Below are 26,035 nucleotides of genomic sequence, written 5' to 3'. Positions count from 1 at the left end.
TGGACCACTCTAAAACATGAAGCGGTCCGGGGACTAATCTTTAATTTTGAAAACGTTTCGAGGACCATTCTGCAATTCTCCCGTAGTAAGCTAATCTATCGGCTATCACTGTCTAACCGGCAAAGGAGAACGAGAAAGATGGGAACGTTGCCGGTGGTTTACAGTCACCAGTTACAGGGATTCGCCTCTAATCATTTCGATTCTCAGTGCAACAAGGTGAACCATGTACGGAGGAGTCCAATTACTTCTTCTACAGTTTCCGCCGCAGTCGGAATTGAATCAATTTTCATTGGAAGCTGCAAGGTCCGACAGAGGCTGAGGAGGTTATCATCGTGCCCTTCAAGTCAAAGACCATACACTCGCCATCTCTGCAAGTCTCAACTTGTTCAAGATTTTGCCCCTGCAGCTTCTGCAGGTTACGCTATTCTTCTCCTCGGCGGTGGTCTGTTTGCCTGTAAGTTATTTAAATTGCTACCCATTTACCCTAACTGCGTAAATAGTTTGAAAACCTCCATCTTGATTTGTGCCTTTTTCTGGCGTGACTTCGCATTTTGCAACCAGACACCAAATCAGGAAGCAAAGGGTCGCTTTTTGGCGGACTTACGGGGGCAACTCTTATGTCTGTTGTAAGTGCTACACTGTTAATCCTTTTACCTCTGTTTGCGTTACTGGAATAAAAATCGTTTTTAGGTATTAGAATAAAGAAGCATAACTCCTTTGGTGATAGCTAACAATCTGAATTAGCTACCCAATGTACTCTCAGACGTGCAATTGTACTTGTTCAATGATATGAAAAAAAGAAAGATGCCATCACATCATGGCGGAAAGTACATTATATCCTATCAACATGAAAAAATACTCAGAGCCTCAGTTAATCCAAACAGAAGAGTTTGGAGCCACTATCAACAGGATAGATGACAATCTGTGGTCCAAAACTTGGAAATATAAAAAAAGATTATTGTACAATCCTTGACCTCAAGGTTAAGAATTAAACCAATTTTAACTTTTTCTTCAAATCATTATAGTCTTCACAAGTGCTGTCTTTAATGTCTGAGTTTGAATTTGTCCATTGAACCAAAACCTATTCAATGTTCTTTTGTCTTGTATCTTTAGGAACTCACTTTCTTAAGTAGAAAAGTGTGTTCCCCATTTTCCTTTTCTCTAAAGAAACATGGAACACATTTTCTATATGACATGGCATTGTCGATAATATTTGCCAAATGTTGAAGAAAGTTTCAACTCTTAATAAACTCAATCTCCCATTTCATCAATTGTTTCATTAGTAGAATACTTGGAATGAATGAATAATGAATATTAGTATAATACTTCAAAGACAGTTTACAAAATAAAAGTTTGTAACTAAAACTAAAACTGATTGTTTATCAACATCTAGCCTTATTCTTAGTCTACATCATGTTAAGGTCCCAAAGTTCTGTTGAAAAAACATATTAAGTAATCAATAGTCTTTGTTTTGAATCAACATAGCTTCCAGTTTGTTAAATAGAATGGAATGAAAAGTTGAGATATATAATCCTTTTTCATTTATGTAATTTTTAAAGCGAAATCTTTCCTTAGAAATTTCATGCTTTTGATTAAATTACAATTTTATCATCTAAAAGTAGATGGATAATATACTTTTTATTATAATCTTATATGAGCTCTAATGAACTTTCTTCTATGTTTAATTTTTCACTTTTTGGAAAAAAAAAAAAAAAAGTACCTTAATTATAATTAAAGTGAAAGTTATGGATTATGTATTATTATAATATAAATAAGTAACAACAACCATTCCCAAACCCCATAAATATATTGGGTGGGGTGTTACAATCTTACCTCCATCCGATGGTAGAGCGGCTCCTAATTAATTTTATTTATATAAAAATTTCTATGAAAATTCATTCTAAAAATTCTTACACACACGCCAACCAAACATCACCATTGAACGTAATGACTTATTCCATTCCATTCCATTCCTTGGTCATTCCATTCCATTCCATCTAATGAAACACACATTGCAGGCTTACTATCTTATGCAATCATCTGAGACAAAGGAGATAGGCGATGCACTTGCGTTTGGATCTTCTCTTCTTTTTGCTTCTATATTTGGTATCCGATATTTTTTTAAAATTATTAACACTTTTGGCTTATCATTTTCACCAATAATTTTACTTCCATTAACCATAAACTTTTAAATTTTATTTCTTCAGGAATTCGTCTTGCAGCCACACGGAAAGCAATTCCTGCGGGACTTCTATTAGGCCTTTCAGTCACTATAATGGCAGTCACCTTCTCAGCTTACCTACAAGATAGGATCTAATTAATGTTACATCTTTACCCTTTCATTTCCACTTTGTGGACACAATAAAACTTTTTTTTTCATCAGGTGTTGTATCGATAAATGATGATGTGAGAGGAAGTTTTGTATGAACATGTTTCTTGGAATGAGTGAACTGTCTGAATAATTGTAGATCATTATTTCATCCTTCTTGAATTATTGAATTAAAATAACTGTCTATTTGATAATCATTAAAAAAAATCTTGGAACATTACGCGTGTTTACATAAACCTCTCGTATCACAATATTATAACTAACAATATTACATCAACCAACAATTGCGTCCATTAGAAAATCGAATGCTAAACGACTCTACCCACTTTACATAAAGAATTAAGTACTATATTGCGAGTAGTAACATTAAAAGTAAGTGCGCGATAATTTATCTCAAAAGAAAAAAATTCATATATATGTGGTTTTTTATCAACGCTCCTAAGTCAAATATACAGATTTTGGTATTATCAATAAATAAATTAGATGACGAATAACATAACAAGAAGCCAAGAAAACTGAAAAGTGTAGGTGAAATGAAAGATCGAGGGTCCAAGGAAACAGAGAAAATACACGTGAATGTAAAGTTACCTGTATAGTGCGTCATTTACATTTATTCTTAATTTTTTTTGGAAGTTAGTGTATGATGCTAATGACTTTTGCATATTTGTTTGAAATCGCAAGTTTAGTGGTGGAGGGAATCATTCTTAAAAGCAGTGATATTCACATGACTAGTGGTGTTGGATGGGATACTAAATTTGGTTGTGAAGCAACTTAATGTATCAGAAACATCTACATCTACACGCACTAGATCCAATGCAAAAACTAAAATTGTATTCCTTCTTGTGACATTTAACTAAATAAGTATACAAAATAAGTTGATTGGTAATTAAAACCGAATAAAGATAGAAGAAGTTTATAAATATATAAATATGTTATAGTGCATACATTCAAACAATTAATCCAAAGTTTTTATTTAGAAATTAGCATGGCCCATCTCATTATCGATGGCACTAATGATCACTACGAATTTTATATCGATATATTTATATTTCTTTCTGTGGTTTGTTTGATTTATTTTATTATGAATGACAATAATGATTAATCTACGCATATAATATCGTTTTATATACATTTCTTTTTGCTCTTTTTGATTTGTCTTTCCTTCCCCGTTGGTTTTAAGCATTAATTAAAGAAGAGCCTTTACCATATATTATACTCCAAGTGAGAAGAGAGAAGGTGATATCCAATAATGTAGCAATACTTTATAATATGGTATTGTTGTGATGATGTGGTTTCTTTTTACTCATTCTTGTTAAAAATAAAGTCAAAAGACTAACCGACATAATACATATAATCTTTGGACCCACATACTTACCTCAGATTAAGCCAGTTCTTAATTGAGTTTTATAACAATAATAATAGAAATCTATTTCATATATTATATAGCCCGCTTAAAATAATAATTGTACGAATTGGATGTGGATGTCAAGGGCAGGCAAGCTATCAATATCCTAATGAAAAAGATTGGGGCGGTTTGGGTAATGTAACCAAAAGAAGATGCCTGACAAGACAAATGAAGTTAAGGAGAAAACTACAAATCTTTCTAAGTCTTAATTGGAAGGATTTATGCATGTCCGATGTGTATTGCAACCTCGGATGGCTGTGATAATGATAATGATATACAGTAGCAACCAAGCAGAAGAGCGAGCAAAGGAAGTCATGGCGTGCCAAAGACGAAACTTAATGACAAATAGTGCAAATGGATGGGGACATTGCTAGGAAAATATGATAATTAATTATAGGGATGTGTTTGGTATTTCTTAGTCAAAACAAAATAATTGATTCATGAGATGAGGGAGAAGTGGGAAGAAGGTGCCCAAAAAATAAATAAATAAATAAATTACTTGATCAAAAGGGTTTCATATTTACATCATATAACATTCAATATACATTATATTCGTATAATGAAACATGGAACATGAATTCAGAATTAATATATATAAGATTGACTCCACACATTTAATAACAATGTGAATTTCAAGGTATTTAATGCGTATATGAGAATTTATTATGGTATTTATGATTCGGCATATAATGAAATCAGACTAAATACTTAAAATTCACATAAAATCAATATTAATGTGTACTACCAAATTTTTACCTTCTTTTTTATGTTTAATCGTTTGATGAATTCCCATTATTTGTAATATGCACTCATAGATGTGCATTAGTTGTTTTCTAAAAAGTTATGTCTTACTTGTTTATCCCATTATCTATTTAACTTTGGAATGAAAAAGCTTTTTCATTCTAAAAGCTTTGAAATTAAAAAAATAAAAAATAAAAATAAAAAAGTCTAACATGTAACAAGATGCATTGCGAACCATTTACTGCCGACAAAAATAACTATTTAAAATAACACAATTATAAATATTGGGATCATAATTATTATAACAACATTATAACGCGATTCTATTGAAAAACTTTAAAGTCAATATTCAGTATACTATTAAAATAATACTCATATTATAGATTATCTAAAATCTGTATATTCTGTCACTCACACCATCATATAACATAAAAGTCATAAAATGTAATATAACTTTGTAGTTATATAAAATGAATGTCAAAGACGCATATCACAAATTTTTTATTGAAACAAAAACCGTACAATATTTTGTATTAAGTTATTGGACGGTCCCTTTTGATCGTTGTATTGTTTCATTCGTCGTATCATAATTTTTCTTTCTTTTCATATATTATTGTATCTTAAGGAAATTACAATTTTGGTCCCTACCGTTTGCTCCAATCTATAAATTTGATATAACTATTGAAAAATTGATATGGCAGGTCCATATAGTTTCCAAATGTTGCAGTGTGAGGCAGTTACCGACTTACCGTCTAAGTATATGTTAGAGAAAACTGCAAAAGAGGTCATTGTGGTTGATATTTTTTTTGGTTTTGATCCAAAAATGTTTGAACTTGCATCGACGATCTAAAGTTGGATCTTTTTTTTATTTTGATCTATATCCATGTTAAAATGATTGTTATGCCCTTACAATTTGTTTTTCATTTCAAATTCTCTATTCGTTTTCGTATTAAAACTATTTGGAAGATGAAATGGACCCCATCCCAAAGAACTTAAAAAAACACCTTCTTTTTGCTGACGAGGCTCAACTAGGGTTAGAGTTTCAAGAGAGAGTGTTGGAGAGGTGGAGGCTAAGAATGTAATGGGTTTTGGGAAGTTAAGGAGCTTAAATAGCACTCAAAACACAAAAATAGGGTTTGGGTATTGATCGCGTATGCCCAGCGTACTAGGGATGCCCTAGTACGCCCAGCGTACGTAGCTAACCCATAAATCGTCTAAAACACTACTTTTCCCATCTTACCCTTTGACTCCAAAGCACAAACCGAATTCTTGGATCACATCATCTACATTAACCACATCCAAATGGGTCTAAACCTCTCTTTCCTAAAACCCAAAGCCTTATGATACTTGATCTTCACGTCATGGACCCGAATTATGAAACGACTCGAAATAGGGTGTTACAACTCTCCCCCACTTAAATTAGATTTCTTCCTTAAAATCACTCCATGCTACTTTCCAGGAAATTAAACGATCTGACCATATCTTCCAGATCCCTGATAAAATTCGACCTTAACATACGATGGCCTTCCAATAATCGAACCCATTCTTAGCAGAACTCACATAATGACGACGGACGAATCCTTGCTCTTGCTGACCTTAACCAATACATGATAGCCATCACTACTCAACTCAAAAATAGGAATCCAATACCTTATCTGACTTCCTGACATACAAAACCATTCTAAATCACAACCAATATGGCTCCACTTCGCAATCTAATTCGAATGAAATCCTTACGACCCTAAATTATCCTGTTGACCAACATTCTCATTTTCGATCTATCCAAGATCTTTTGAGCTCCGAGCTGATCTACCAATTATCTTAAGCATCTGATTCTCGACCGGTCGCTAAAACTGACATCCTTTCAAATGACTATACCATGAGTCTCTATCCAAGAGTCTATCTAGCAAAGCTACCCGTAACCTACTTATATAAGGCTTCAACAGCCCTCCTGTTCCAACCAGGGATATCATAACCAACCATCACATTGATGCAACAAAACTTACTTTGCTCTAAATGAATGTCATACGCCCAACTGTAGTCTTACATCACGACCAACCCCATGCGTCCCACAACCTTCCTTGATTCCATGAATGTTGTGGCCTTTCTACAATCTCACAACACCTCTATTACTACTTGCCAACCTGGTGAATGCTATGGCCACCCCACGGTCTTAAAACACTTCTATCACTACTTGTCAACCTAATGAATGATAAGGTCACCCCGTAGTCTTATAACACTTAAATCATTACCTGCTAACCTAGTGAATACTACGGCCACCCCCACAGTCTTACAACACTTACATCACTACCTGTTAACCTAGTGAATGCTACGACCACCCCGTAGTCTTACAACACTTCCATCACTATCTGCTAACCTAGTGAATGTTATGGCCACCCCATAGTCTTACAACACTTCCATCACTTCCTGCTAACCTAGTGAATGTTAAGGCCACCTTGCAGTCTTACAATACTTTCATATTGCCTGCTAACCTAGTGAATGCTAAGGCCACCCTACAGTCTTACAACACTTCCATATTGTCATGGACCCAACCCATGGTCTTACTGTCCATCTACCATACCAACCATAGTCATCATGATTTGAAACCTCATTCGACTATACCCCACTCAGGTGTCTGGGTTATGCTTAGAACCCCAAAGCTTTCATCAGACAAGAACAACCAGAGAGGCTCTAACACAATCCCTCCACCTTAACCTAATCACATACCCGCCATACCACACCACCAATGTGCAAGCTAACCTGAAATCTCATTCCTAGTTTAAGTCCCTTAGTCCAAGCGGTTCTCCTCCACTTGGATTCAACTGCGCTCTTCTAACCACAAATTTGATAGATTTCAAATCTATCTTGCAACATGACTACTCGAAGCTGTCGACAACCTGAGTCCACAAGTGATGGGTTTTAGTATACTACAACATCCTATGGTGCACATACAACCCTAAATACCTTGGATCTATGTTTTCACTAATTATACATCCAAATGGTTTCCAAGTCATTAAACCTATAACTAGCATGCAATTTGTCATAAACAATACAAGATACTAGTTAGAGTAACATACCTTTTATGTGGCTTGAAGTCTCGATGTATTTGGTGTTGCTAGAAAGACTTTGGCCTTTAAGAACTTAGTGCCCCAAGTGTTGCACCTCAAATGGAATCACAACTCACCTAGAACAAAGGTGACTCTTAAGAGAGAATTCAATTCACCCAAAAACCTCCATATTTCTCTAAGGAAAAAGGCACACGTTTTGGTCATGAACTATCATATTTTGTGACATCTCCATTTTCACGGCCAGAAAAGACCGATTTTGTTTACGATTTGTTTAAAAATCAGAGTAACATTTTAAATAAAAGTGTTGCGGAATTTGTTCCCAGAAAAACATGATAAATACGTTATCAAAGCAGTTTTGAAGAAATGTATTTTATTCATTTTAAAACTTTGGGATGTCATCGTCAATATAGAAACATAAGCATAAACAGAACTTACATTCATTAACACTAGTGATTTACATCTCCTCAATCTTTCAGTGTAATGTAACTTCATATCGACACATGTGATATAAATAAACTGAGTGGGTCAGGTTGGGAAACCTGGTGAGTATATAGGGATTTCAATCCCACAATGTTATATCATATATATTATTTAGAACTCACAAAATATACAATTTCACCATATATATAAGCAACTCTTACCCAACCCCATCGATACTCTCAATGACACTATCCATACTCTCGGACCTTAAATTTTACCTCTTACTTAATCCACACTCTCGGATCTAATCCATGCTCTTGGATCAATAACTGTGCCCATTCCATACTTTCGGACTAGGGACAAATGTTCAAATCCATACTCCCGGATTAATGTCAAATAACTATGTCCTATCTATACTCCCAGACTAAGGACAACTGACTATATCTTAATCCATACTCCCGGATTAATGATAATTGACTATGTCCAATCCATACTCTCAGACTAGGGATAATGAATATAATCCATGCTCCCGGATCAATGACATATTTTAAAGTTCTATTCTCTATGTACATCTCACTCGTACTCATAAGAAGAGACTACCCAATATTCCTCGTAGTTAATTTAGCTTTACTCTTTATCCTAAATCATCATATATAATCAGGTATGTTCTTTAACACGTATTTCAGGAAACATTAAATAACTCGCACATAAACATATATTTAATACTTCAATCAATACTTGTATTAAAATCATGTTCATGAAAAAGGGATTATCCACTCACTTGTTAACGTAATGATTCTAAACTTGGGCAGCGCTTCACTTCTAATGATTCTATTTTCCTTCGATGAAAACTAGCATTATTATTGCTAAATTTTAGTCTAATCTTTATTGCGACTAATTATTAGTCTAGATTCATCATTAACTCAAAGTCTACTTCATTATCTATCAAGTAAGGAACAACCAGGTAGGATCATATCGGAGGTAGGGTCCGTTTGGTATACGAAGTATACTGTTTGGAAATCCCACTTTAAGCACCTCACTAAATCACAACCTAGACATCATCCCCGTAAGTAGATCAATCAGTATAATAACTTAGAATCACTGATAAATCTTCTTTATAGGTTCATAATAATGATATAATATTTATATATAAGTTATATTTAAAGTATAGTATGCATAGCTCACTTACAGCGGGTTTTTCTCAAAACCGGGATCCACCGAAGCAGAGTTTCTGAGTGAAAGGCTCTTCTTTTCGAAGCCATCGTGCGCTCCGTGGCTTCCACCTCATGTGTAACGACCCAATTTTCACGTCCAAAAAGTTTCATTTTTAAAACATTACTTTAGAAAACGTTAATAAATAAAAACATTGTTTGATCAAACTACATCACAACGTAAACCATGTTCAAAAGTCAAGTCATACAACCAATCGAAACATCAGAGTATAAATCCCAGAGAAATCTAATAAATGCAGAAACCAGTGTGTGTGCATGATGTGCCGCTACCGTGCCAGCTCCTTCACCTTCGATGAAGAGGTACCTGAAACCAAAACTGTAAACTGTAAGCACAAAGCTTAGTGAGTTCCCCCATCGTACCACATACTATACAATACATGTCATACATACTTGCAGGCTATTCTGGGGTGCCTGACTACCCGGTACGGCCATTCTGGGGTGCCGACTACCCGTGCAGCCATTCTGGGGTGCCGACTACCCGTGTCAAGCCATTCTGGGGTGCTGACCTACCCATGTCGAGCTATTCTGGGGTGCTGACTACCCTTCGGTCCTAACAACCGAACCTCGGGACTATTTCACCCCCTACTACTACCATCACATATATCATAACACAAACGTAATATCAGACATATCTGGGGTGTCTGACTACCCTTCATTCCTAACAACCGAACTCTACTACTATCACATACAACATATCATGCAAACATATAACATATCAGGTAATAGCAAACCTAGATGATATCACAAAGACAATCATCTAACATACAACTCCTACTGGTGGTCCGGCATTGTGGCCTTAGACCGACCGCTACTGGAAGGCAACTCACCTCGGAGCAACTGCTGATCTTCGTGGGAATAGTCTGACTGCTGCTGCTGCTGTTCCGGAAATCCTCCGGCTGTAATTCCCACCAAACACTTAGTCAAAAACTGCTAACTGACCTTTGGGTAAGATGACCATTTTACCCCTGATCATGCCCTAAGTCAAAGTCAGAGTCAACTTCCAGTTGACCCGACTCGCCGAGTTGGCTTGCCAACTCGCCGAGTTGGCTTGCCAACTCGCCGAGTCCATGTCCAAACGACTAACCTGAATTCTGATTCTACTCGTCGAGTTAGGCGTCGACTCGACGAGTTCTCCTTCCAAACTGATGTTCAAGTCCTTCATCCTACTCGCCGAGTTGTGTGAACAACTCGCCGAGTTCATCTTCATCCGATGAACAAGTTATATTGTGACTCGACGTGTTGTATGAACAACTCGCCGAGTCTGATCTTGATCTAAGGAGATTGCCTTAAACTCGCCGAGTCTGGGCATCGACTCGTCGAGTTCCATTATGGGTGAGTTTTGGCTTCCAACTCACAGAGTCCACCCTGGACTCACTACACAACTCGACACAGCAAAAAGGGGACAATCTTGGAGACTCGCGACTAGACTCGTCGAGTTAGATGAGCGACTCGCCGAGTCCGCTCCATGCAAGATCCATAAATGCGATTTTGCTCGAATCCAATCCATGCCATTCGTAGATCTGGGCTCCTAGAGCATGAATAACACGTAAAGTTTCCAACTTTACGTGTAAATATCCATCTATGGGGTTTTAGTGGGTTCAAAATGCACCAAAAGAGTAGATCTAAGGTTTTCATGCAATATGGGTTCATAAAGGTAGTAGATCTGAGCTCCTTGAGCTCAACCATGCTTAGATCTAGAGGCCAATCAACTTATTTTGAAATATGATGCACATACAAGCTTGGAAAATGAGTCATGAAGGACTTTAATGGGGCCATAAGCATGAAGACAAGGGGGGAAAACAAGCCATACCTTAGTGAACACTCTGAAATAGCTCACAAGTGCTTGACCTCCTCTTCTTCTTCTTGATCTCCTTTCCTACTCACTCCAATCTTCAAGAGGACACACCAAATGGCTTCAAATCCACAAAACAAGGCTTAGAACGAGGTGTATGGCTCTGAGGGTGAATTGGGGCTGGCTTGGGGGCGGAAATGGGGATTAAATAGGGTGCAAACCCCTGAAACTTAGGGTTTCATCCAACAGCGGTGACTCGCCGAGTCCAGGATATGGACTCGCCGAGTCGCCAACTTAAACGTGTCCCGGGTCCCGTCCCTACTCGGCGAGTCGGACCTATGACTCGCCGAGTCGAAGGCTTAAAATGGAAAATACTCAATTAAGATTTACATACCAGGAACCAGGTGCTACAAATCTCCCCCACTTATTTTAGACTTCGTCCTCGAAGTCTACTGCTCGATCCTGGAACAGCTCGGGGTAATGCTCCATCATTTCATCCACCGGCTCCCAAGTCCACTCCGAACCCTTGCGGTGATGCCATTGCACCTTCACTAGCTCCACCCTTTTGTTCCTCAAATCCTTCAACTTCCTATCGAGGATTGCGATTGGGCGCTCAATGTAATTCAGGCTGTCGTCAACCTCAATATCCTCCAACGGCACTACTGTTGAATCATCCACTAAGCACTTCCGCAGCTGAGAGACATGGAAAGTGCTGTGGATCTGGCTGAGCTCGACCGGCAGATCCAATCTATACGCCACCTTGCCCACCCGGGCTACAACCCTGAACGGTCCGATAAATCTCGGGCCCAACTTGCCCCGCTTCCTGAATCGAATGACGCATTTCCAAGGAGACACCTTCAGGAGAACCATATCCCTGACTTGGAACTCCAAGTCGGATCGATGCTTGTCAGCGTAACTTTTCTGCTGACTCTGAGCAGTCTGAAGCCTGTTCCGAACCTGCTGGATCCTCTCAGTCATCTCGATCACCACCTCGGTGCTCCCCATGACCCTCTGGCCAACTTCACCCCAGCATATCGGGGTCCTACACCTCCGTCCGTACAACATCTCGAATGGGGGACGGTCAATACTCGTGTCGTAGCTATTGTTGTATGAGAACTCAGCCAAGGGAAGATAGGTATCCCAGCTACCACCGAAATCTAACACACATGCCCACAACATATCCTCCAAAGTCTGGATGGTCCGCTCGCTCTGACCTTCCGTCTGCGGGTGAAAGGCGGTGCTAAAATGCAAACGAGTGCCCAACTCGTCATGAAACTTCTTCCAGAATCTGGAAGTCAATCGTACATCTCGGTCTGATATCACTGACACTGGCACCCCGTGCCGCGCTACTATCTCCCTGATGTAGATATCGGCCAACTTTTCGGCCGAGATGCTCTCCTGGATCGGAATAAAATGGGCGCTCTTGGTCAATCGATCCACGATGACCCAAATCGAATCTACTCCGCGCGTAGTCCTGGGAAGCTTTGTGATAAAATCCATCATGATGTCTTCCCATTACCACAACGGGATGTCCAACGGCTGCATCTTTCCATGCGGTCTCTGATGTTCGGCCTTGACCTTCCTGTAGGTCAAGCACCGCTCGACGTACCATGCCACATCCCGCTTCATGCAGGGCCACCAATAATCTAGACGAAGATCCCTATACATCTTCATCACCCCGGAATGAATAGAGAATCGGGACTTGTGCGCCTCCTCCATCAAGATCTGGCGCACACCTCCGTGATATGGCACCCACACCCTGTGGTGTAGTGTCAATAGTCCTCGACTATCATAATCGAAGGAGGAAACCTGACCCACCACACGCTCGCTCTTCCGATGTTCCTCCTTCATAGCCTCCTGTTGAGCCTCCTGAATCTGCTCCAACAGGGGAGTCACCACAGTCATCCTCATGCAAATATCCCTGATCGGCGCCGCCTTGCGGCTAAGCGCATCGGCCACCACGTTGGCTTTTCCCGGGTGGTAAAGGATCTCACAATCATAATCCTTCACCACGTCGAACCACCGACGTTGCCTCATGTTCAGATTCGGCTGATCCATGAGGTACCTCAAACTCTTGTGGTCCGTGTAAATGGTACACCGAACCCCGTAGAGGTAATGCCGCCAAATCTTGAGGGCGAAAACCACCGCCCCCAACTCCAAATCATGCGTCGGGTAGTTCGCCTCGTGAGGCTTAATTTGCCTCGAAGCGTAGGCAATGACATGCCCCTTCTGCATCAATACCGTGCCCAACCCTGAAATAGACGCGTCACAATAAACCACAAAATCCTCTACACCCTCTGGCAGGGCTAGGATCGGCGACTCGCACAATCTCTGTCTCAGTGTCTCAAATGTTGCCTGCTGCTCGGGTCCCCACCGAAAGACCACGGCTTTCTTCGTCAACCGTGTCAGGGGTACAGCTTTCTTAGAGAAATCCTGAATGAACCTCCGATAATAGCCCGTCAATCCTAGGAAACTCCGAATCTCAGATGGAGACTTCGGAACCTCCCATCTCATCACGGCCTAGACCTTGGCCGGATTGGCCAGAATCCCGTTCTGGTTGACAAGGTGTCCGAGAAATTGCACCTTGCGCAACCAAAACTCACACTTGGAGAACTTGGCATACAAGCTCTCCCTCCTCATGGTATCCAATACCTCTCTCAGATGCTCCTCATGCTCTTCCTGCGTCTTGGAATAAACCAAGATGTCATCGATAAAGACTATCACAGACCGATCCAACATCGGTCTGCATACGCGGTTCATGAGGTCCATGAACGCGGCAGGAGCATTGGTGAGCCCAAACGGCATCACCACGAACTCATAGTGGCCATAGCGCATCCGAAACGCGGTCTTCTGCGTATCCTCCTCCCTGACCCTCATCTGATGATAACCCGAACGCAAATCAATCTTGGAGAACCAAGATGCTCCCTGAAGCTGATCAAAGAGATCATCAATCCTCGGGAGTGGGTAACGGTTCTTCACTGTTACCTTATTCAACTCCCGATAATCTCTACACATCCAGTGCGACCCGTCCTTCTTCTTCACAAACAGAATCGGGGCTCCCCAGGTTGAACTGCTCGGTCTAATGAATCCCTTGTCTAGCAGCTCCTGCAGTTGCGTAGATAACTCCTGCATCTCGGGAGGATCCAACCGATATGGTGCCTTGGCTATCGGAGCCGCACCAAGAACGAGGTCAATCCTGAACTCCACCTGTCGCTCCGGAGGTATCCCACGAAGCTCCTCTGGGAAAACATCTGCGAAATCTCGCACCACCGGAACCTCGCTCACTGACGTCTTACCTGCCTCCCGGGTATCCATTACGTATGCAACATAACCTGCGCATCCCTGTTGAAGGTATCGTCTGGCCCTCGCTGCTGAACAGACTGAGGGTCCACACTGTGGCCTCTCGCCATGAATCACTAACTCTCCCCCACCTGGGGTCCGGACTCGCACTAGCTGCTGTGCGCAATCTATCACTGCCCCATTAGGGCTCAACCAATCCATGCCTATAATCACCTTGTTCCCTCGCAACGGAATGGGAACCAAATCTACCAAGTAGCGCTCCTCGAACAAACGCTAGACGCAATCCCTAAACACCATCGATGCTCACACCAATCGATCATCAGCAATTTCTACCTCCAAAGGGCAATCCAACATACCCGAAGACTCAGGAAACTTCTTGCTAAGCGCAAGGGACACAAACGATCGGGATGCACCCGAGTCGAACAATACCTGAACTGGGATACCGTTCACATGGAACGATCCTAACACATATACATATACCGAGCCCATATCAATATCATAACATCATATAAATAAATGAGAGGGAAAGAATCATACCCGTCACCACATCGGGTGCTGCGCGTGCCTCCTCGGTGGTCAACTGAAATGCCCGGTTCCTCACCACTGGAGCCTCTACCTTGCCCTGCCGGCCATCTGTGATCCGCAGGGTCGCTGGAGCTGGCGTCTTCACCGGCGTTGAAGCTGTCAACTGGGGACAATTGGCCTTCTTGTGGACCCTCTGGTTGCAGTGGAAACACAGCAACTCCGATGTCTGAATAACTGCTGTCGGAGCAGTGCAATCCCTGCTATAGTGCCCAGTCTTGCTGCACTTGTAGCAGCCTGATGATCCCATCTTGCACGCCCCCACGTGCGGCCTGCCGCATTTCTTGCAGGGGCTTGGTCCTGACTGGCCTTTCGGCCTACCATCTGATCCCTTGAGCTTCTTCCCCGAAGCCCCTCCTGCCTGTCCCTCCTCTGACTTCCGTTTCCGGATATGCTCCAAATCTATCTTCCTCTCCCTCGCCCTGGCAATCATGGAGTCCAGGGTGGGGCAAGCTGAAAAACTAACGTGCTCCCGGATATCAACCCGGAGCATGTCATGATAGCGGGTCCTCCTCATGTCCTCATCACCCGCATATTGGGGCACCAACAGTGCCCTCTCCTGGAACTTGGCGGTGATCTCCGCCATAGTCTCAGTCGTCTGCCTCATATCCAAAAACTCCCTGGCCAGCTGCTGAAGCTCGACAGTCGGTGCAAACTCTGCTCTGAACCTAGTCACAAAGTCCGACCAGGTCATAGCCTCGATAGTTGAGGATCCCAAAGAGTCACCCACTGACTCCCACCAATCTCGAGCTCGATCTCGTAAACACCCTGCTGCATACCTCACCTTCGCCCCTCAAGGCAGAAGCTAGTCAACTGTGCAGACTCGATGTTTGCAATCCATCGCCTGGAAACAATGGGGTCCTTCACCCCGTGGAAATCCGGCGCACCGCTGCCCCTGAAGTCCTTAAAGGACAACGTGCGAGATCCTGACTGGCCAGATGCCATGTCGCTCATGAACGCCCTGAGGCGATCCTCCATCAACTCGATGATCCCTTCCTTGATCGACCCGAAGATGATGGGGGTCGACTCAAGGATACCTCTGGTGATCTCTGACGCGATGAACTCGCGTAGCCTCTCATCTACTGGCTCGGAACCTGATCCCTCTCCTGAACTGCCAATTGCTGGTCTCGGGCGTAGTACCACCATTCTGAAATACAAGGAAATAACAATTATTAGCGATATTGATACCCCTGGAGGGATCCCACCCACTACTAGCTCCCTAGTCTTATCTTAGCCTTCCTCGATTTGGGTACGGATCCTCTGCTTTCAGTAGTACGGGCCCATACTACCTTCCACATCTATCCGTACCTTCCCCAAGGACCGCCTCGACTCGACCAGGTCCCTTCCCCTACTGCTGATCACTGCTACTCATTATCCTAGGCTTACCCTAGGAAACCTCTAACTCCACCCAACCCAGTCCTCAGCTGCTGAAGGCCTCTTGGTGATGCCAATTAACTATTACCTGAATACAATCACATGCGCTGAGGCTTGGATAATCCTTCGGGTAAGGGACTCATCTCTACAACGGTTAAGACTCAAACAAGAGCTACGCAATAGAGTCAAATCCAACACTCTAAGATTATTCAACCCTGATCACATGTGACTTAAACGTATTCACCTAACACTTAACTCCCATCACTTCAAGGCCCACATAGCACAAAGCAAACAGCATTTGGACGTAAGAAAAATAATCTCAAGCAACTCTATCCTCGAAGAGAGAAGTGAACCAGCATACAATGCTAAACTCGTACTATCATGAATAACCTAAACAGGCTACCTTACTGTTGTCTACTCAAATCTAGCATGCAGCTCTTTCATATACCGAAGCACATAAAGCAGGCACATAAGGGAAGTAAATTTTAGGATCGTTGAAATCTAAATCTATTTCCTACGCTTTTTAATCCATATTGTTGGCACAAAATCCCCCTCAAGAATCGAGTCATGTCTTATGAAGAAATATTTTTCTTTCCAAGCACCATCATTTTGTTTAGATTTCAAAATGAGGTGGGGTTTGTTTGTTTTAATCTTAACAGGAAATGAGAAGAACCGAAATTAGAAAGATCATAGATGAAGGCCAACTCAGGTAATCCAATATCTATATTCTTGGACTGATTCAGGCGATCAATCCAAAAGATGATCCTCTAAACCACAAGCATAGTGTGGATAGGAAATTTAGGTATACAGAAAGAAATCATGAATGATACCAGTAAAAGGATAAGTTAAACCTAGAGTGAATGGGTATTCAGGAAAATAAACACACTTTGGAGACACGAAATCAGGTTGAACGATAGCCTCAAAAGGATGAAAAACCACATCAGAAGGGAAAGCACCGATGGCTTTCAACGATTCAATGTCTTCATTGTCGAAGGAGCAAACCTCATCATAGGTTAATATTGCCTGATCACTAAAGTCGTTCTTGGGGGAGTGACAATGCCGGCTCGAGAGCGACTAGTTTTCTTAGCCATGATAAGGAAAATCGAAACAACAGAAGAACAAATAAAAGGAAAAAGGATTACCTTAAGAATGAGATGATGGCGACTTGGGAAAGTAAAAAAGAGGACTTACCGGAAGCCCTCATTTATAGACAGGAAAAAATAACAAGATGATTTGACCATTTCTAAATTATCACAATAAAGATAAGACCTATCCATTACATACTAATTTTAAATTACTCTTTAAATTTAATTTAAGTTATTCCTTTAATATTTACAAAACTAACCTTACATTTTCAGGAATAACTTGGGGGAAGACCAATTCTTAACAAAGAATCATCTCAACTATGCTAAAGACCCGAAATACTTGTTCAAATAACGTTCGTGAAGCTGGTCATAGAGGATCCCGAAAATATCGGACATCTTGTTCGCTAGTTAAGACTATAAATTGACATTTGTATTCTGCACACAACACATTGTTTTTTACTAGAAGCTAACTCTACGAGATTAATCACTTGCTCATTCTCAAATATTCTTTGAAAACATATTTTTACATTAATAAAACCATCAATGCAGGTGATCATTATCACCTCTAAGGTTTTGTGTCGGAGATCCTAGCAAGAATCAAGGGCTTTCCATGTAAACCATTGTGTCACTTTCTTTTATCATTTGCTATTACACAATCTGAACATCACAGCCTCTCATTCAATTTGGTTGATTAGTACTCATGTAATTTTTGACCAAAACAATAAGTGGCTTCATCGATTTCAACAAGTTTTTCTTCAAGGACATATTATTTACCCTCGAATTGAAGAGCCATCTTGATATTGCACATCCAATCATTGTATTTGCTGTCATCAAAGGTCACCTTGGACACGATATAGAGCAGGGAGAAGCCCGGATGGTGGGTAGATGAAGATCGAGCAGTAGCATCACCAGGAGTAGACATCTATAGAGAAAGGGAATAGTTTTAGTTAGATGACAATAATAATTAATATTTTAACCCATAATAAACGATTAATTCTAGGATCCAAAATAACAATTCATAACTAAGAAGAGGGATGCCGTAATCTTATTACAAATTTATGAAAGTAGGTAAAAGCAATTTACCAATTTCAATCAAAATGAAATTCCTAGATCTTTTGAGATTCATTTAATCATTAATGGCATGTTTAATCTCAGATTGTGCTCTTCTACTTGTGACTGGGATACCGACGATCATAAACAAAATGTGAATAGCCATACAAATATGTACCGGTTAGCGACATGCGCTCCATCAATCAATGATAATTTTCGAGACGCTCATTATTCTCTTTATAGTCACTATTAGTGTGTCGGTTAAATACACGTGCTCCACTAACTACTATAAAGTATAATGTGCTATTTTATGAATTAGCATACTTTTCACATTTTTCCTAAAGTGACTAAGAGTGGGATTTTAAAAGAATGGTTTAGTTACTATTATAGCATTATACTTATTAATGAGATTATGTCCTATCAAAATCTTTTGGCTATATATATATATATATATATATATATATATATATATATATACACACACACACACACATATATATTTATATATATAAGGTGTATTTTAAAACTTTTTTTTAAAAATACTAGATTTAATTTACAAAATCTGAGATTAAAATTAATTCAGTTTAAATTAAACCAATAAGGATTGAACAATTTATTTACCATTAAACGGTTAATCAAATAAATTTAATCCTAATCCAATGCCCTCTAATTTTGAAATTAGGGTTTGAGATTTACCAAATAAAAATATCCAATTTCAATGCATTTAAAACTAATAACTATCAAAAGCAAGTAAACCGTACCAAAACCCTAGCAATTTCGAAAAATAAAGGAGGCTAGGGTTTATAAAACCCTTGCTCAAATCGAAAACCATCAAAAAGGTTTTTGATATTATTCAACTTTGTGTAAGATCACAAAGAACATACGCTCTGATACCACTGATAGATTTTATAGATAACAAAATTCATATTTTTAGCAAAAAACATAAAACCCTAAGTTCGCATACACCTTAAATCATGTATGTTCTCACTATGATATGCAAACAACAATATGAATTCAAGAACCCTAAAGTACATTGCTATTTTCGATTTAGGAGAAGGTATATTAGAAAACATACCTTTTAGTTTATTACTGTAAATAAACTATAAATCCTTTGTTGTAGAAATTCAAAAAGCCATCACCAGAAATCTCGTGCCTCTAATGGCTCACATCCAAACCCTAGCAGTTGGAGGCTATTGAAGAGAGAGGAGAAGGAGGTATGATTTTGTGGCTCTTAGGATCTCTAGGGAGAAGTGAAATCCGAAAATCACAAGGCAATGGGTATTTATAGGGCTTAAAGAGGTGTATAAAATGAGGTTTCCTTAAGGATAACTATAACCCTTTTCTTTCCCCCCAAGCAACCCTAAGCTTCCTAGAAGCTCTAGAAAAACCCCATAAACCCCTATATAATCGTTCCCTCTCCTAGGGAGTAACTAGAATTAGTCAATGTTCAACTTTTGTACATTGACACTTTTAGTCATTCTACTTTTAATTATTCTAATTGATTTATAATTAAGCAATATAATTTTGAATTAATATATTTTTCTTAGAACATATTAATAAATTATTTATTTTGATTTATAATTAATTTATTAATCATTGAAAAAATTAATAAATCATTCTCTCTCTCTCTCCAATAGCATTCTAGTCTCTTACAAGGTTTGAGGGCAGCCCAAAAGGTCTTTGCTAATAATTTAAGTTTATAATAATTTAGTAATGGCTTAGACACCTAATCCAACACTCAGATCAGAGCTCGCATGGAAAATTTGTTATTTTTGCAAAATATTTCCGTGCACCTGACACCATATTTGAGCAGATTGCGAGTAACGTGGCCAATTCGGGAAGTGACACATGGCCTTCTCTAGATGGACAAGATGATCATGCTCGATAAGCGTAGATATTTGTGTCGCACGCACCCCATATCCATGACTATAAATATGGGACAGTGCAGACCTTATTCTAACACCTTCTACAACTCATTCTCTCTGTATCTCGAAGTTTTTGCCCATAGGAGCGGTCACCGGAGTTTTGAGCCTAGTTCAACCCTACACCAACAGCATCATGCGACTAGGGTGAGTTCATGGCCCCTATTTCACTATTTTAAATGTTTTACGCATGGGGGGATACACGTTTATCAAAAAAATTTATCAAATTATATGTATGTCCATAAATATCAATTATTTTATAAAGACTAAAACCTTAGGATAATGTAGCTATAGATATTATACCTAGTTGTAAGTTGTGATATTATGTCTAAGAGTTATGATGTCCGATAGTCTAGGAAGAGATAATACCTAGAGATTATAATGGCCAAATCCCTAGGATAACATAGTACATAGGAGTAATGCTGGTCAAATATAGGAATATGCATCGTACCTAATCATTACTCTGCCCAAATATCATGCTTTCAAAATAAACATAATTAGGGTATATAGATATGTATTGCAATATATATATATATATATATATATATATATATATATATATATATATATATATATATATATATATATATATATAGACATACATACAAAATAATTATGAGATCTAAAAGATAGAATTATCAAATATAAAATTAAAGGGGTTTATATTATGATAATTATAGGAAATCACTAAGATAAGAAATAAAAAATAAAATACACAAGTTTAATACATTAGTGAGTTGTTAATACTCATCCTTAGCTTGATTAAATTCGGTTACCTCGATACCTATAATTGTTAATCTTGCGAGAGCTAGAAAGATATGTATAGATCTATACGGTGATTGACACCCCCACCTACGATTGCTACTTAAAATCCAAACAGGATACCTTTCTTATTAATCACTATTCGATGTCCGAAGAAGCGTCGTGGCAGGGAAATCACTAGTCAAACAGTGTCGATTATGGGGGCTCATGGTAATACATTACACACACCATAAAGATTAGATTAGCATTAGGGATGCCTTATAATGGTAGATAAAATATGTTAGGATCGTTAGATATCCTGCAAAAGATAGTAAACTAGAATTAGTAAAACATCCTAAAAGATAATAAGATATGATCGTAAGATATCCTACAAAGATAGTAAGCAAGGGTTGATAAGATATTTTAAGAAAGGTTTTTCTAAAGAATAAGGATTCTTGATTTAATACACCCAAATAAACTATAAAACTTGTGTACTCACCAATATTATGTTTGACGTTTTCAAAAATATATGTATTCTCAGGGAGATTAGTGTGAAGGATAGTCATGCTGAGGTGGAAGAGATTTTCAAGGAAGCTTGTTGGAGTTTAGTTCCGTCTGTCTATCTTTTCTAGTAATGTTTAGGATGTGTGCTTGACTTTTAAAAAAATCTAATCCCAAATAATTTATAATAAATGAAAGTAATGCTTGTGATATACTTTTGTGTTACATTCTATATACATATGTATGCCTCGATCCAATTTACCTACGTTCACACCACCCGGTGTTTCTACTGCCAGTTAGGGGTGTGACAATATGTTTGACTGTCTATCTAATATCTGACTACATATAACCTTATGTATTATATGAAAGACCAGGATGTAACCCCTAACATTGCAAGAAAATACCATGGGTAGAACCATGACAATAGTATGAAAAAACAGGATGTGGCCCATGGCATTATAGGGAAAGACCATAGTTGGAGTCATGGCAACGGTACGGAAGACCAAGGTGTTGTTGGGTTATGAGCATTCTAACACTCCTAAGTGTACATGCAACCCTAAATACCTTGGATCTATGTTTTCTCTATTATACATGCAAATATGAACATCCAAGGTATTATCCTAATCTAGCATACAAAACTATCAATATAACAAGATAGAATACATACCTCTTTGATGGTGCTTGTCTTCATGAAGCTTGAGTGCCTAGTGCCCCAAGTGTGACACCTCAAATGGTTCACAATCATCAAAACACTTAGAATAACTTGAGAGAGTTCTACACTTCATGAAAATCGGCTAGCCCTTTCTTACTCTCACTAGTGGCCGATTTTTCCTCAAGAATAAGATGCTTATATAGTTATATAATTAGGGTAAACCCTAATTTTCATGACTTTCCATTTCCTTGGATCCATGGGTTCAAATACACCATGGAACATCCATGGAGCATCATATGGGTTTTGGCCCAACTAGATAATCCATGGAGCATTAGCCCACTATACAAGTATGGATGATTTACACAATCAACCCATATATTTAATTAGTCTTCTTTTGATCACTCAATTAATGCTAGATTAATTCTTGATCAATACTAATTAAATAATCTCATTATTCTTATTATTAATATACTAGAACTTATAATATATTAATAACCATAAGTGTCTTATTTGTCTCATTTAGTCTATCCAAGTGCATGATGGTATGCAACCCAAATGGACCATGCCGGGTCGGGTCAAGTCTTACCAATTATAGTTATGGACTTAGACATTAATCCAACAGTCTCCCACTTGGATAAGTCTAAAACTATTATTGCGTATGACTTCAGGAACCAACTGGCAATCGTAGCTCTCAAAAGCTTCTATCGAACTCTGACCTTGTAGATGAACTCTGATCTTGTCAATGACTTGTCCATTAGATAAGGGATCATATATTCCTCCATTCTAGATATCATATGGACTGAGACATGGATTATAATCATTCTCTCTGTCCATTTGTTGTTTCCCGATTTCCGATTTATGACGACTGACTAATTGAACAAATCAAATTAGTCCTGGCCCGGCCGAGCACTTCCATTTGTCATCATCAAATCATCGAGGGGCCCACAGATATCGCTTTTATCCCGAAGGTAAAAGGAATGGATAAACTTCGACTCATATGGCTTGTTCTACTACTTGTTGAATCATACACAAAGACACGTTTAATAACATCGAGTTACCAATGCATTTTCGTGCAATCAATGTACTATCAACTCATAGTAACAACTCATATCTCTAGGTTTGAAGAATATAATATATTATCGTCTCATGATCACTCGTGATAAAATCCATGAAGTGATTCCAATGAGCGCGGGTTGAATCCAATACTCAGAACTTATGAGCACTCATGAGTGTTGTACCCCTTTGTCCAACATCTTAGACCTCTACAAGCCAACCCATGACAGTCTTAATTCATATCTACTTCCAACATATGACCGACTGTGGATGGTTTGAATAACTTAGTCATTCCGGAAGAATAACCTAGTTTATTCGGGAAGTCAAAACATGCAAAATGAAACACAATAATAATTGAATCTAATATGGTATCAAAACCTATGAACATAAATAAAACACCTTTTATTTATCACCATATGATTACACATTATTCATTGTATATTGTTTCAGCTATCAACTTTATTCTTGAATTTAAAACAATAGTTGTCCCATGCTCCAAGCATGTACACTATGTTTTCTAAACACTAGTCATGCCATACACCAAGTATGCATACTATGTTTGTCTATGATCTTTACTTTGTGAACTAGATCAATTGAACATAACTTCAATGATTCTCTTTTCACACTCCCAAATCCTTACTGTAAATACAAGAAGTCCAAACTCATGTCATTTACTGAAATCTGTTAGATTCTAAACTTATATGCATTGATCCTCTTGTAACGATTATGCACAAATTCACAAAGACTTGGCAACAATCATTACAGAGTATTCCAAAGGAGATCAACTCCTTGGAAACATCCTTCTTGCATTAAGTTTCCTAATCTTAAACAGATTGAAAATTCTAACTTTGAAACATTTCCAGATTCCATTTTGACTATCACTTCTGAACAAGAGTTGCCTCCTTACAGATTATGTCAATATGTTCCTTCCAGAATTATCACTATACTTCCAACTGTCCTTGAGCAACCAATCTTTGGTAAACCTTAGATTGTCCTCGACAATTGTTTAATCCTTTTAGTCATATCCAGTTCTAAACCTTTTCCTTTCTTAACGCCCCAGGCATTTGGAAAATTTCAGAAAGGATGAATATAGCACATGTAATCAATCCTATATCCGAAGCATATGGGACACGATTCATGATGTCTCACATAAAGACTAAACCAGTCTTTTGCTATAACATTTCCATTTCTATTTGCCAAGTTCTCATAATTCAGATTATAAAAAGGGATGTCGTAATCATAATCGAATTTTAGAACGCAAATAATGGACCCATATACAGAATTTCCTTATGTTGAGCCATTCCAACATGAAATTCATATATATCCTTGACTAAATGATGAAAACCTCACGATCTAAGCTTATAGATTTGAGATGAAGTATAATTTCCTCTCCCTTAATTATAGCAAAACAACTCTTTCCCAGTTGAAACTTTTGTTTTCTATAATTAACATTGCTAACTTGCAATACTTATCATAATTATCATGCTCCCACTAACATGATGATTATTAGCATAACACTTATGCTCCCGTTAGCTTTAACATGTACTCAGAAATCAGCTGGACTTCTAGAAATCAATACTTTATTGACCAAAGTTCAGATTTCTGATACTGGATTGTTTTGATAGAACTTTATCAAAATCATACACCTTCCCTTAGATAGCACACTTGTGTGTCTAAACAATTATGAAGAGGGATGCCGTAATCATAATGGTTAGACCTTTTTGCCACTTCTCACAAGTCCAGGTTAGTGTGCCGGTAAACCACACATGCTCCACTAACGACTTTGAGAATGCAAATATCACAATTGCTATCTAGCTAAAATCTACTTAGTGGAAGTGTTTCCTCACCATCATTTTCATGAATCGGAGAGAAACCTTATGACACTTAGATTTAATGGTGTATGTGTTCTTATCCATGTGAATTGTCAAAGCCATAGTCACAAGACAAGGATAATGACAAATCTGAACTCATATGGACTGAACTCAATCTTAATTTCTTGCCACCTGGCAGCTCAAGGGCCTGCTATTGCTTCCAAGTTGTTGTGCAACACATTAAGAACTCTAAGAACTTATATGAAAAACCAACTTTAACTGGAATGGGCACAAAATATGTCAACACGATAGGTTATAAACCTCAAGTTGTGTGCTAGTAAGGAACTTCAGGTTTCATTAGTTCTTGAGACTTTCAAGACCTTTAAGACTCCCACTGTCCTCTTGACCTATAAGACTCCCTTGTCAAACATTCAAGGGATAGTGCGGATTCTTTATCAAGAAAAACACTTCACATAGTTGGCCTAAGTTGGTCTTTGTTTTATCCAAAACATCACAACTTACCAACTTCAAATGAACAAGAGTAGGACACTTTTACTCTTACATTTGACACGTGTTTTAAACCTTCTTAAAGACATGTCACTCAAATTACAATCTTGGAGTATGACTCTAAGACATGTATTGGAACGAAGTATGACTCATCTTCTTGATTTAACCATTTCAACAATTCAAGTTCCTCTTCTTAGTCATAAGAATGCACTAAGATTTCCTTAGAGAACTAATTGTGCTATGGTTTCTAAATCATTAAGATGATCACAAAAAACCGATACTAAAGTACTATCCCATCTTTTCAGATTTGAGAAACTTTTATCCTTCTGCCTAATTTGATTCTTCTTATTCGCTCTGTCATACATTGGAACCTTTTTCCGATGTCTCAGAGTTACACTTAAGCATGTAAGTATAATCATATTTACTGAGCTTTAGTAAACTATGCCGAATAGTCTTATCGATCTTTTGTG

At 38.7% G+C, this 26,035-nt stretch overlaps 1 protein-coding gene across 1 annotated transcript; it reads left to right on the top strand.

The window, feature by feature from the left end:
* Window positions 1–50: 50 nt before the first annotated feature.
* On the top strand, window positions 51–2,472 carry LOC145034525 (Transmembrane proteins 14C). Its single transcript, XM_078982962.1, has 4 exons — window positions 51–454; window positions 562–626; window positions 2,019–2,106; window positions 2,208–2,472. Exons 1-4 carry the CDS (start codon window positions 139–141, stop codon window positions 2,315–2,317), a joined length of 579 nt encoding a protein of 192 aa, XP_078839088.1. The 5' UTR covers window positions 51–138; the 3' UTR covers window positions 2,318–2,472.
* Window positions 2,473–26,035: the final 23,563 nt, after the last annotated feature.

The sequence above is a fragment of the Lactuca saligna genome, chromosome 3, assembly GCF_052625555.1.
Source record: "Lactuca saligna cultivar CGN05327 chromosome 3, ASM5262555v1, whole genome shotgun sequence".
NCBI lineage: Eukaryota > Viridiplantae > Streptophyta > Magnoliopsida > Asterales > Asteraceae > Lactuca > Lactuca saligna.
This window is presented reverse-complemented; position numbering and strand designations above follow the sequence as displayed.